Genomic DNA, 14105 nt, shown 5'->3' with positions numbered 1-14105 from the left:
CTGAGATGCAGAATTCATCCTCAACCATAAGTGAAGTGTAATAAAAAAAAATGCTTCGACACATTTCGATTTGCATATGATAAAGCTTCAAATGCAATGATGGAGGTGCATAAGATTGAACACTGTCAGAAGAATCGTCACGGTTTGGCATTTTGCTTACGAGATCGGTGAAAATTTTCAGCAAGAGTGGAAAGTGGAGGCTATGTCCTGTCTAGTACTTTTGGGTTGGCAGGCAGTTTAGATGGAGGGGGTGCATCTAAAATTGGATGAGTCTTGGATCATCAACTCATTAGCCAGAAAACACAAGGTAATACAACCAGTCATTTGACTGATATAACTTCCTCCTGTGCTTGCAGTGCATAGTAAGGCTACACAATGGTTTTCCTTCACTCACACTGGAACCAACACAAAGCATATACTGAATTATCTAATCTTTCGCAACCTGATGGTTATAAGCAGCACGATATAGTTTGTACCATACACACTCACAATCTCTAGTCACACAAGTACAGTTTTTACAGTACACCCACCTCCTATCCCTTCTATGTCAACAACATGGTAATTAGGTACTAGTAAGGCCATCAAATGTCTATATATGAAAGATACTTTGGCATACTAATCCGTCCGTAGGGACATTCCAGAGATCCAAGATTTCAATATTGTTGCTCAGAGAATATGGCTCATCATAAAATTCATCAATATGCCCATCTATAAATGGATGACCATTATGAAGCAAGCTTTGCTCTTCGTGCATCTGCGCCTGCTGAGGAATAACAGGAACATTACAGTCTGGCATACTGGAAATCGATATCTCATTCTCATTTTCGGTTTCGATTGTAACTTCCTCAGATGCCTGGAGGGATAAAAGTGGGGGGAAAAGAACATTTAAAAGCTTTAGGTTAGCTAAACATATCGGTAGATCATATTCTTTATGTCAACCACAGCAACTTTTGGTTACCTGTGCACTACTTTCGTGGGCTAGTCCATTTCCAGAGACTTGAGAAGTACTAACGGTGCTTAGACTATCCGAAGTACTCACTTTTGCTGACCTCGCTTTCTTACGTTTCCTGTCGAATATGTGACAGAGAACAAAGGCCATCTGCAAAGATGAAAGGATGCGGATCAGAGTTCTACAAACAGAGACCATCATAACCATATACACATGAAAAATTCTATGCATAGGATGGATGGCGGATCGCCGATTAAAGTTAAGCTATTCTAGATATTCTAAACCATATTCAACCTTACCTGCACTGGTAAACACCTTAAAGATGCTCAATTAGAGGGATTAGAAGAGGAAAAATCGAGTACCGGGCCAGAGATTTTACTGTCAGAGACACTTGAGTTTAGGTGATATTCATGCATGACCACATCGGTCTTGCGGCCTTTTGGTTGTCGACCTTCATAGAAAACCAAATTCTTCCTGATCCCTATCTGCTTGCCAGTGTCCAGGGATCGTATGACGCGTTTCTTACATGTATCTTTCCAATATCCAAATTCTGTCATCCTATTATTAGAACGACGATTATTCGGAATATTGTCCCCGCAAGGACTGAAGAAGAAGCACTCCCGTCCATCTGATGGTATTGCCGATTTTTCTACAAACAAAGAACAGTTAATGAATTCATCGAGTACAATCTCTCAGGCAACAAGTAAATAGCACAAAAACATGGGAAAATGGAAAAATAGAGAAGACTCAAAGGACTAGCACCACGCTATGCTCTTACTATTGTATGAATTGAACAAATCTGGCGGCTCACACTTGTAGATGTATAGCTCTGGGATGAGGCAACATGGTTCTATTTTTCCCTTGAGCTTCCCTCTAAGGTGATGATCGACGAGTTCGTCCTCGGTTGGTCGAAATCTGAGTCCCACCGGCCATGTCGCCATTCAATTTGATGATGCCTGTCAGTCTCAACCTCAACCTGGCATAGAACAAGAGAAGATGAGGGTAGACAACTTACAAGGGCAGGGGAAAAAAACAGAGGAAACGCAGTTTACTGTTTGCTCTGCTTTGCTTGGGACTTGAGAGTGTGACTCCAAATTCCATTCAAGTGGGTCGACTTTATAGCACAAAAGCAACCACTTTTCTTCACCCTTGTCTCAGAAGGCATTGTACTGTTCAGTGGATCCCCCTTCAAGCTCAAGACACGCTTTTGCTGACGACAGACGCCCGGGATTCCTCCACCACCTGTAATAACTTTGTGGGTACAATTCTGAAAAATGGGTAATACCACAAAAAAAAAAAACTCAAATTATTACATTCATCCCACATCCCTCTCAAACTAATTTTATTTTACAAAAAATCTCAAACTGGTACATCTGTGCCAAACTTACCCCCAAATAATTTTCATCACAAAAAATCCTAAATCACCAAAATCTTCTATTGGAAAATCCCTAATTTTGGTGATTTGAGATTTTCTGTAATATGAAAATTTGTTTGGAGTAATTGTGGCATGAGTATTTTGGTTTGAAATTTTTGTGACAAAAAAAATTAATTTAAGATAAATGTGGCACGAGTGTATCAGTTTGGTATATTTTGTGAAATGAAAATTAGTTTTGTGTAATTGTGGCATGGATATATCAATTTGAGATATTTAGTAATATTAACCCTTCAACGAATATTAATAAAATTGGATTATGGGTCTAACGTGGATTTAGTCACTCGTCATTCTTTGAAGTTGAGCTTGAGATCTAAAATGTCATAGTCCCTAGATCAAATGTCTAAAGAATGGACCAAACCAGTAAATTGTAAAAATTTATTAGTAAAAATTTAGGTGTCAACAATTATAACAAAAAGAAAGAGGGACAACTTATATTAAATGATTAAATATGGCTCACTTATTATTGGAATATGCAGGTACGAGAATGCTTTGCAAGACACATGGCATATCACCAGCTACATACTTTGTATATCAACTCCTATAGTAGTGAATAACCACATCAGGATGTGAAGTTGAAACTTGGAAGTGTTTCGCTGTGAAGAATACTCTAGAATCTCATGCAACATGCCAATGATGATAAGGAGTTGCGAGTGGGTTCCAGTCAACTAGACTTTAGTACTTCTTATGACATGTGTACACTGGGTAACGGTGATAGCTAAAGGGCAAAAAAAGATTTGCGTTGGTACGATTCTAAAGCACCATATATTCTTCAAAAGATATAACTTCTACGAAAGGTTTGAAATTTGGGGAAATGACATGACGGGCTTGATCTTTCTATTAATGCCTAATATCACCCTCGAACTTTATTTTCGATTTAATGATGGCAATTCTACAAATTCCACATGTAAGAATGTATAGCCATCTTTTTGGAATTCATGTTTTCCATCTATTTGGTATTTGATGTCTTAAGTAAAAGGATGTGACCCATTATTAAGGTAATTGTTGCGGAAGCAAGAGATCGGATAATAAAATAAACAAAATAAAAAAATAAATTGGACACCAGATTCACGTGATCTGGTAGTAGTGACCTACGTCAACGAGGAAATCAAGCGATACAACGGAGATTACAATCGTACTCAAATCACTCAAACACTCTTGGTGTTTCCTAGCTCCAATCACATCCAATAACCCACTCGGTGTTTAACCCCCTATTCCTTGTGAAATAATCTCTTAAGCTCAAGAATGATTACACATATTTTAACACATGATTTAATCGGCTTCAACACATCAACTTCATGGATGTAATTCACAAAGAAAGACCTACCGTTAGAAGTGGCAAAATGGGTTAAGAATCCATATTTTAACTCATATTTAATTTTATGGGTCATAAATGGGTTGGATTTAGTTTTGAACAAAAGCTTAAGTGGGTCATAAATAGTTTACTTATTAACTTGATGGATCTTAAATGAGTCATAAATGGGTTGGCTTTAGTTTTAAAGATAAGCTTAAATGAGTTGACTTTAGTTTTAAAAAGAAGCTTATGTGAATCATAAACATGTCATTTTTAATTCTTTTAATTTTTTGATTTTTTAAATAATTTTTTCTTTTCTTATTTTTTCTTTTTCTTCTTCCTTAGCCGGTGGCCAGCTATAAGCGTAGGATGAGCTTGCTGGCCTCAAGCCTGCCTCGAGCCTCGCAAATCTGGTGAGCCTCGAGCTCGCTAGCCTTGGGTGAGCTCAAGCTTGCCGATCGGGCAAGGCTGAGGCCTCGTCGACTTCGGATGAGCTCGAGCTTCGCCGACCTCTAGCGAGCTCGTCCAATGCCTATGGCCAGTCGATGAAGAAGGAAAAAGAAAAGAAGAAAAGAAAAAAGAAAATAAAAATAATTAAATGATTTTTTTAAAAATAAAAATAAAAATTATTAAAAGGAGTGCCGGTTGTCGGTCGCCGGACGTATAAGAAAAAAGGAAAAGAAAGAAAGAAAAAGAAAAAAAAGAAAAAAATAGATTTTTTTATATTATAAAAATTATCCACTGTATTTTATCAATATATATTTTTAAAAACTTACTAAAAACAAGTTTTTCTAAATTGGATTTAATATTAAAGTCTTTTAGCAATACGGGTGGGGTTGAGTCGGGTTTGAATCGTTAGATTTGCACCACATAAATATGGGTCAAGATGGGTTAAATGGGTCAATATGAATCGGACTATTTTCAATCCAATCCACTGCCAAGCACGACGTCACTCACAAATATTGTACTCTCACGGTGCTTATTTGTTGGGAGCGGGACCCAATTAACCATATACTCTCATATCATTTGTCGAGGCACGGAGCAAAAGGTCGATACCTGCACCCAGGGAGAACATCAAGAGGGAGCTCAAGTCCGAACCCGTCAACACACCTTCCCTAAAAAGCTTAAGCCAATCTGTCATAAACCAATTAGGATATAAGCTTCACATCACATCATTTCTCTGATGTGAGACTTTTCTGATATGGGACTTCTCTAACACAATCCACACATGCATTCTAACCGTGATTGATCTCAAGTTTAGATCTTTGATATTAAGGTGCAAGTGATGAGAGGAATAAGATATTTAATATAGCTAGTTGTCCCATAACTTCTCTAGATTAGGGATTGGACCTTAGGCCCCCTCTCGAGAAGTATCCCCAGGATGAGATATCGAAGCTTGCTGCTCATCCCAACGTTTACTAGCTCTTACAGCACGTTGTCGACCTAACATTCGACGGATCTGGTTCGATCATTGAACACGCAACTATAACCGTTCCATGGATATGGGTCCTCGTGGACCCACCACTTCGGTGGCTGACATTCATCTGATCCATGGTGGGGAATGGGCCGAGACAAGAATTTCCTATTAAACCGTGTGCGTTCGAATTGCTAATTCTCTTCCTGGCACATGCCTCAACCTAACAAAATTTCATTTCCGCTTCACTAATTTTACTGAACGACGCGACAGTTTACTAACATCGCCAATCAGGAGGGCTAAAACAATCTTAGCATAGATGCAACAAGAAGAAGTGTTAGCGCTTCAGCTTGTGCAGGGACTTAATAAATGCGGTTGATCTGCAATTGGTGCGCATAGCTGAGATGCCGAATTCATCCTCAATCATAAATGAAGAATAAGGTAAAAATGCTTCAGCACATTTCCACTTGCAAATGATAAAGCTTCAAATGCAAATGCAATGACGGAGGTGTACAGGATGGAGAACACTGTCAGAAGAATCGTCTCAGTTCAGTTTTTCACTTGCGAAACGGGTGAGAGCTTTTAGCAAGAGTTTCCATTCCATTACAGATGACAATGAAGTACAAGGCATGGCTATCCAAATGAAGACAAGCTACAAGTGGTACTACATACACAAATTAAACTGGACCCTTGCATCATAACCTCATATTCAGAGAAATAGCACTGAAAATCAGAAATACAAGCATGTTAGTGACATTAACGATTGAGAGAATTGCGAAAATCTCCGTGCTGTTGGTTGTTGATCCAGCCAATTTTATTGCCGAAATTGACTGCTCTCTGGCTGGTTCAGTCTCCTCACTGTGCTCGTTGCTTTCTCCTGTTTGACCATTTCAATCGTTGTGAACAATGAGCATATTGGATCAATTAATCAATTCGAGACTCTAAAAGTACTCGAGGGTTTTACCTTTGATCTGGCTGTTGATTCAACCAAAGAATGACCTTCTGGTTTGATCTCTCTGGCTGAAAATTCCGGATTCTTGACCTTTCTAACCTTGGTTCTTCGTGTTTGCCATAAATTTCTGCATTCACAGCCTTTTTCAGATGCTCCATCTGTTTTGCCGAGACGATCCGCCGTCCGTTGAACTCATCCTCGGAAAAGCCCTTCTTTCCCTCCAGATGAACAACACCATCGAGAGCATGTTCCTTATGCAACCTAGAATCTTGGTCATGCTGCAGGAATACAATGCATGGGATCGATTATAAAAGAGGGAATAAGTGAGCCATTCGCTTTTTCACAAGAATAACAAGTGGAGGAATAGTGAAAATCTTTGAGCTGTTGGTGGTTAATCATTTACGGCAGCTTAAACTTCTGAGAGAAAAAAAAAGACTGGAATGTCGAAAGCGGTCAAGTAGTCATTGCATTCTGCTAGTCTTTTCTCTCGCCTTGTCCTAAAATACGAAATTGGCGCTATTACCTCAAACGATCCAAGTAATCCACAAAAGCACTAGTCAAAAAATTAATACTTAGACACGAGGGGTTAATTTAGAAGCTTCTTTCACCTTTGCTTTGGCTGCTGATTCATCCAAAGGTACATATTCAGGTTTGATGTTTCTGGCTGCCAGATCTTGCTTTCTAAGCTCTTCAAATCTCAGAGGTTCATCTTTGCGGTAAATTCTTACACCCGCATGCCTTTCTGAAAGCTCCATATCTTTCGTGGAGATGTATAAGCTGTTGGACTTATTCTCGACAAGGCCTTTCTTTTTCTCCAGATGAACAACTCCATTGAGTCGTTCAACAGTTCCATTTCGCAGATTCCCTGCTACAACATGCTTCTTATGCGACTGAAACAAGACATTGCATGAACAAGATCAACTGAATCAGAGGAAATAACTGAGGTGTAGTGTAAGCTCAATCTCCTGACACACGGGAGCTTTCATTTTAAAAGTGCGTGGAGTCTGCGACATTTTTAACTTTTCACTTCTCTGTAATGACCTTCTTTGATATATCATGCTACTTTGGTTTATGTTACAAGGAAGCGACAGAAAATGAAGAAACAAACAACATGCTTCTCTCACCTCTAAGAATCTCGTCTTTTCATCTTTGCTATAAATTCTTACAGTTGCAGGCTTTTCCAGAGGATCCATACGTTTTGGGGGCAAGACACTCGAGCTGTTGGACTCATTCCCATCAAAGTTTTTCTTTTCCTCTGGAGGAACATCTACACGTCCATGGGCTAGTTCAATTGTTTGTGTTTGCCAAGTCTCCACCATAGCATTTTCATTCTGCGAGCTAGATGTTTGGCCATACTGCAACCAACATATTGCTTGAGATCAATTGAATCAGAGGAGCTGACTAAGGCATGATCCTAGTCTCATGACAAACATTAGCAGTTTCATTTCTAAATTGTCTGGAAGCTATATTACATTATGATTTTCTACTTCTTTGCATGATCTTGTTCGTTATTTCATGGCATCAACAAGCAAATCCCAATAAGCACATTTTGCAAGACCTACCAGTGGAGGAACCATGGAAATCTTTGTGCAGTGGGTGATTGTTCCTCTCAAATTAGGCATTGAATTCTATGGCTTTTTCAATTCCTTTGTTGTCATTGTTCTGGGGTGATTTTGATGCAGCACTGTGCTCTCTGCTTTCTCCTACCTGCCAATGTTTGTAAACCACTATATCTTATAAGCTTATACAGAAGTAATTAATTAAATCAACTGGAGACTCTTGAAACTCGGAATTGTCCTAGTCTTTTCTTTTGAATTTCGCTGAGAATACGGAATCCTTGCTATTAACTTAACCATCAAACTCAATGCAAACAATCCTAACTTGAAATTAATAATTATACATTACGAGTGAATTTAGGAGCTTGCTTCACCTTTGCTTTGGCTTCTAATTCATCCAGAGTTACACATTCTGGTTTGATATTTCTAGCTGCAAGTTCCAGCTTCTCAACCTTTTCGACCCTTGATTCTTCATCAGTGCTGTAAGTTCTTGCAATATCAGGCTTTTTTGGAGGCTCCATATGTTTTGGGGAGGAGATATGTAACCCATTGAACTTATTCTCAATGAAGCCTTTCTTTTCATCTAGTGGAACTACACCATGGAGTGATTCGATTGTTTGTGTTCGCCGACTCTTCATGAGAACAGCAAGTTCATCATCTGAGCTACTCGTTGGGCCATACTACAATGCAGGAGATGAAACATATTGAAGAAAGATAAATGGCTGAGGCATAATCTTAAACAGTTAAGCTGATGACGAACATCCAAGGTTTCATTTTAAATGTGTCTGGAAGCTGTATCATATGTTGATATGTTCTGCTTCACTTCTCTAAGGTGATCTTTTTTGATGCGTAACAGCTGCATCACTTGCAATGTTCTTTGGTAGAATGTTTGCCATTCTAGTACATCTCTAATTGAAATTTAGGGTGTGTTTGTTTGAGTGAAAGAGTTTTCCACGAATTAGTTTTCTGGAGTTTCACTCGTTTGATTTGCTGAAAATGATCAGTCAAAGAAAATATTCATGCTTAAAGATAAGAAAATGAATTCCCTAACCTGAAAATGGGAAAACATTTTCCTGGAAAAGAATTTTCCGGAAAGCATTTTCCTTTACCATAAAAATTTCCCCAAAACAAACACAACCTTAATAACACAAGAAAAACTTCCCTGAGATTTCTCTTTTCTAAATCAGTTCTTCTCCTAAAGATAGTAAAGGTAAACAAGCAATATAACCAACTGAAACTTCACGAAAAGAATTTTGACCTGTGTTTGCATGTGATCTCTGTCAAAGTAGTCAAATTGCAACTGGTCGGATTCATCAATAAAAGCAACTCTATTGTCCAACGAGAAGTCTGCAAAAGATGGACTTCTGATATTTATAGGCTCGTTGGAATAGGGTCGGTATTCGACTTTTTCTGATTGGAAAGAAGCCTGCGGGAAGAATGATGAAATGAAGTGAACTCGGTTGTCCTGCTGAAATGAGGGCTCTGTCGCTGAGTTTACCCCTGCCTGATACGAAGGCTGTTATCAAGAGTAAAAAGGTTAGTTATGAACATGCTTCATAAATTATGTTCATGAACAGAACATTTTTTTTCTTTCTCACTACCAAAAATGAGTTTTTGTGTTGAGGTTGATGAAATTCTGAATGCAAGTCAACCGTGCTAGACGGTGAGTTTCCCACTGCCTGAATCCATTGATGAAATGAGGGCTCTGTCGCTGAGTTTACGCCTGCCTTATACGAAGGCTGTTATCAAAAGTAAAAAGGTTAGTTATGAACATGATTCATAAATTATGTCCATGAACAAAACATTTTTTTCTTTTCTCACTACCAAAAATGAGTTTTTGTGTTGAGGTTGATGAAATTCTGGATGCAAGTCAACCGTGCTAGATGGTGAGTTTCCCACTGCCTGAATCCATTGATGAAATGAGGGCTCTGTCGCTGAGTTTACCCCTGCCTGATACGAAGGCTGTTATCAAAAGTAAAAAGGTTAGTTATGAACATGCTTCATAAATTATGTCCATGAACAGAACATTTTTTTTCTTTCTCACTACTAAAAATGAGTTTTTGTGTTGAGGTTGATGAAATTCTGAATGCAAGTCAACCAAGCTAGACGGTGAGTTTCCCACTGCCTGAATCCATTGCTGTTTTCAAAAGAAAGAAGATTAGTTACAAACATGTTTCACAAATTATGTCCCTGAACAGAACGTTTTTTCGTTCTCACTTCCGGAAATGAGTTCTGTTTAGGTTGATGAAGGTCTGAATCCAAGTCAACCAAGCCAATTGGTGAGTTTCCCACTGCCTGAATCCTTCGCTGTTTTCAAAAGTAAAAAGGTTAATTATGAACATGTTTAAAAAATTATGTCCATGAACAGAACATTTTTCATTCTCACTTCCACTAATGAGTTCTCGTGTTCAGGTTGATGAAGGTCTGAACCCAAGTCAACCAAGCTAATTGGTGAGTTTCCCACTGCCCAAATCCTAGGCTGCTTTGGAAAAGAAAAAAGGTTAATATTGAACATGCTTCACAAATTATGTCCATTAACAGAACATTTTTTTATTCTCACTCTGGAATATGAGTTATCGTGTTCAGGTTGATGAGGGTGTGAATCCATGTCAATCAAGCTAATGGCTCCATCCTTAGATTGTATGGTTGAAATATCGGACTTCTCATCTCCTTTGTGCTTTAAGCGACAGAGGACATAATTCTTGGTCAGCTGTCAAACAACCATGTTATCTGAGTCCACAAGACTTGATCCTATCCTACTTAAATTCCAGGATCCTACTCCATTACAAACTTCTGTAGTGGAAAATGAGGAAGAACAGTATCATTGCTTTTGGCTAGTCAAAACTTTTGAATTGGATGATTCTGCAGATTATTACAATACTCAATGAACGTAGTAAACGAGAAGAAATAAATGAGGGACAGATTGCGTACATAGTGTGGAAACAGTTCATCCAGATTGTCGGTCAGTATATGATATTCGTGGACGACCCAGTTGGTCTTGATGCCCTTAGAGCTCCGACCTTCATGAAAGACCAATGTTTTCTTAGTACCAATTGCTCTGTTCTTCTCTCTAGCCTTGATAGTCCTATCAACACCAGTCTTCTTCCAATATCCCAAGCGAGTCAATCTTTGAATTCGTTGCATTTGTGGACAGAAGAACCACCACTCTTGAACTTTGTCATCAGAAGGAATGATTGATTGCTCTGTCAAGTTCAATTCAAATATAGTTAATGAAGAACTTATCCCTTTCTTTTCCTACAGATGAAAGATACATATCTTATAAAGTGACACTTCACCATTATATACCGTTAAACTCTGATTCCAGCGGTACATTCCGCAAAATATTCACTGATGCATACACTATCTTACTGCAATTGCCGTAGAACTTTAGGATAGCATGATGCCACATTTATAATTATAAGGTATCCGTTACAATGCCATAACTCGCCTAAAAAGACAGGAAAGATGATAGTAACATCTTGTTCTTTACCCTTAAATCTTTGTGCTAATTCCCAAGGCTCCCACTTGCAGATATCGACCTCGGGAATGATGCAGATGTTGTCTATGAATCCGAGCACTTTCAGCTTCAAGTAATGATCGACCAATTCCTCGTCGGTTGGGTGAAATCTGTATCCAACCGGCAGATTCTCTGGGATGATCACAGTTGCCATCTTCTTCTAATTCTGTTACTTCACTCTCACACAAGCAAACTCACCTCAATTTGTCGACGCAAAAAAAAAGAGCTTCAAGACCTTGCACTTGGGGGTCTTCATTGAAGTCTTTCCCTTCTTTGAGAAGTTGCATAACTTTTGGTCCTTTTTCTTTGTCTGCTTCTTGTGGTGCTGGTGGATCCCATCCTATCACTCAAGGACTATTAAAGATTCTCATATCACTCTAAAATGTCAGTGTTCACTAAAACTTTCTTGCCGTATTTTCTGCATTACATAGAAAGCCATTGTTATTTATTTCCTTCTTATTTACAAAGTATAACTGATGTAATTATATGAGAAACCATGTCTTTAGAGCCATCTGAATGCATTCACAGTCCAATAAAAAACAAATACATGTCTACGAAATCTCAGGATCGTTCTTGGGGGATATGCCCGGAATGTATCACCAACTACAACAGGAAACTTTTCCCTTTTATCTAGACATACCTAATTCAAATTGAGCTCACAATCAGTTTCTGCCAATGGAAGTCCTAAATGAACATCAAACAAATGAATAACGCACCATATTTTTACCAAAAAAAAAAAAAAGAGGGCTACACTGTACAGGGTTCTTTGAGTGCCGATGCCAACTATACCACGTCCAAGTGGTATTTATCAGTTGAAAAACATGCCGGTTTATGACTGAGCATAATTATAATTACCTTCCTCTAAACCTCGAACTGACAATATACATTATCTATTTGATCGCAGGGAATTTGAGAACTGGTTCTTTCTACCTTCTTTCTGGTGCACTTTTCGTATAAAAAATGTGCAAGTCAATACAGTGTCACTCTCATCGATGAGTTGATTATTCACGATGCTTCTGATTAAAGAGATTATGGTCATCAACTGGAGAAATTCGAAAGATTGGGAGGTCCAGAAAGACAGCTTCAGCATAAGGATAAATATTGAATCACACAATATGAGCACAGCATCCAGCACATTCGAAGTAATAACCCAATTACAGGTTATCGATTACTGACATGTGAATAAATGTGTTGGAAAGTGTTACAATGAGGTGAATTTCAGCAGCAAAAATCATATTTCTTTATTCACTTTTGAGCTTTCTTGAAATATCATCATCAACTGGCATTACAGATTCTAGGCCAAAAGAAAATGAAAAAGTAGCATGAATGATTCCATCGTAGAATTACATCAAAAAATAGATACATAAGAACATAAGATAATGCTAAAAGGGAGAACTGGAAATACAACTAATCTTCAAACTTAAGGTTGAGTCTGACTTTTTCTACTGTATATTCTTGAGCTGAGAACAGGTCTTCATATGACCAAGTCCTTGAGCTGAGAACTCTTAATGAGATACTTGTATTCTTTCATAAGCATCCCCACAAGAGAGAAGATACTCATTATACTACACTGTTGAATTAGTCGATGCTGTTCTGATAATTAAAGTGCAATAGCTATGAACTAATTTGGAGAATACAGATAGAAAAGTAAAATTTAATTTCTAATGCAAAGCTCATTGTACTCCACAATAAGCGTACTGCCTTTGTTGAAATTTTCTTCAACAATGTAACCACTTCTTCAAGGTATCTTAATCTTCTCACAATTGCTTTTCTCATATCTGAGTATCACCTTGGAACTATCTAATTATCAGCCTTCTCATCTTGTATTCCTTGGGAAGGTCAAGAGCGGATTATCTGATCACATAAAAAAAAGGAATCAAACATTAGTTTTGGCCAATATGGAAAAGTAGCAGAATGCATCAATCATGCTCTTACATGTCAGTATAATATCGATAGGCTTGACAACTATATACCGTAATCAACAAAGCCTAAGACAGTACTGAGGTCAAGTACACGTGTATCACCCGATGGTTGATCAAAATGGATTTTACTCATGGGGCAAAAAGTTTGTTTTGCTTACCACTAAAGGTCAGCTGATGAGGATTAAGAACATAAGAGGTTTTTCGGAAGAATCGAAAAAAAAAGGACTCTTAATCTGCTAGAAAAAAACTGAAAAAATAAATAAATATGATTACCTGATCAGGGACCTATGCCACGAAGAAGTGGCATTTAGGTGATATTCGTGCATGACCTATGCTCGTATTTTTCAAAGAGAAAACACGAGCGAAACGGGCTACTACTATTCATTCTTCTTTTCTGCTTCAAGTAATGATTGACGAGTACTTTTGTGGCTGGCCTAACCACGAATCCCACAGGCGAACACCCTCACCGCTGTTTCGGTTTCTTTCATCTCAGCGTCCGCTGCAACAAAAGAACGGAGCAGGGGACGAAACGTTTGAGCTAGGATGGGGAGGTTTTGATATCCAAACCTAAGAGGAGAAGAGATGAATTTATACTGCCCTGGCATTGTGGTTTGAGCCATGCCCGGGGTTGTCTGGTGCAGTCCTTTTTTGACTTCTTTGCCCTTTCTTGGAAAGTAATCTACCTGCTATTTCGTAGATCTTTGTTTGTTTGTTTATTTATATTCTTCATCTTCAACTTGCTTCTCAAGTCTGAGAACTTCCTGCAGAAGTTGAGATTTAAATGCTGGCCCTACCATGTTGCGCTACAGGTCAATTTATTCGCCTGCTTTATTGGATATCTTTTCCTTTCTATTGGACAGCGTTCGGTGGAAGGGAACTCGAGCAGCGACAAAAAGTGCCAAAAGCAAATGAGGCTCGTCATGTCGGTTTCACAAAATAAAAAATAAAAAAGTTAACTTGAAAGGGATTTATTTCGCAGAAAAAATAAATAAGTTGAAAATATTTTCGTTGAAATATTGCTCGTACGATTTACAAAATTAAACGAACGAAAAATATTTTCATCGTTCGT

General features: G+C 38.3%; 1 protein-coding gene, 1 long non-coding RNA gene and 1 pseudogene across 5 annotated transcripts; all 3 read right to left on the bottom strand.

The window, feature by feature from the left end:
- Positions 1 to 396: 396 nt before the first annotated feature.
- On the bottom strand, positions 397 to 2128 carry LOC115666068 (protein NTM1-like 9). Of its 4 annotated transcripts, none has more exons than XM_030587859.2 (5): positions 2002 to 2128; positions 1728 to 1925; positions 1312 to 1598; positions 959 to 1099; positions 397 to 853 (listed from the first exon to the last, which is right to left on the bottom strand). In XM_030587859.2, exons 2-5 carry the CDS (start codon positions 1888 to 1890, stop codon positions 590 to 592), a joined length of 855 nt encoding a protein of 284 aa, XP_030443719.2. In that variant the 5' UTR covers positions 1891 to 1925; positions 2002 to 2128; the 3' UTR covers positions 397 to 589. The 4 variants fall into 4 exon arrangements, with proteins under 4 accessions (XP_030443719.2, XP_056159378.1, XP_056159379.1 ...); XM_056303403.1 differs by having other exon boundaries at positions 1965 to 2072; XM_056303404.1 differs by having other exon boundaries at positions 1040 to 1099; positions 1728 to 2104.
- Positions 2129 to 5526: 3398 nt separating this feature from the next.
- On the bottom strand, positions 5527 to 11428 carry LOC115684292 (uncharacterized; annotated as a pseudogene).
- A 902-nt stretch (positions 11429 to 12330) lies between these two features.
- LOC130135092 (uncharacterized) lies at positions 12331 to 13741 on the bottom strand. The gene is made up of 2 exons (XR_008814560.1): positions 13310 to 13741; positions 12331 to 12968 (listed from the first exon to the last, which is right to left on the bottom strand). It is a non-coding gene; the product is annotated as an uncharacterized LOC130135092 (long non-coding RNA).
- Positions 13742 to 14105: the final 364 nt, after the last annotated feature.

Source organism: Syzygium oleosum, unplaced genomic scaffold, assembly GCF_021117445.2.
Source record: "Syzygium oleosum isolate NSW1041296 unplaced genomic scaffold, Sole_v2.1 Sole_v2.27, whole genome shotgun sequence".
NCBI lineage: Eukaryota > Viridiplantae > Streptophyta > Magnoliopsida > Myrtales > Myrtaceae > Syzygium > Syzygium oleosum.
This window is presented reverse-complemented; position numbering and strand designations above follow the sequence as displayed.

What these genes read in the sequence shown, in the direction of transcription:
- LOC115666068 (XM_030587859.2), bottom strand. Translation starts at nt 1,890, where the DNA reads ATGGCGACATGGCCGGTGGGACTCAGATTTCGACCAACCGAGGACGAA. An exon ending in TTTGTTCAATTCATACAATA is followed by an intron (nt 1,599 to 1,727) that starts GTAAGAGCATAG and finishes CTTTGTTTGTAG; the next exon opens with AAAAATCGGCAATACCATCA. An exon ending in CCCACGAAAGTAGTGCACAG is followed by an intron (nt 854 to 958) that starts GTAACCAAAAGT and finishes TTATCCCTCCAG; the next exon opens with GCATCTGAGGAAGTTACAAT.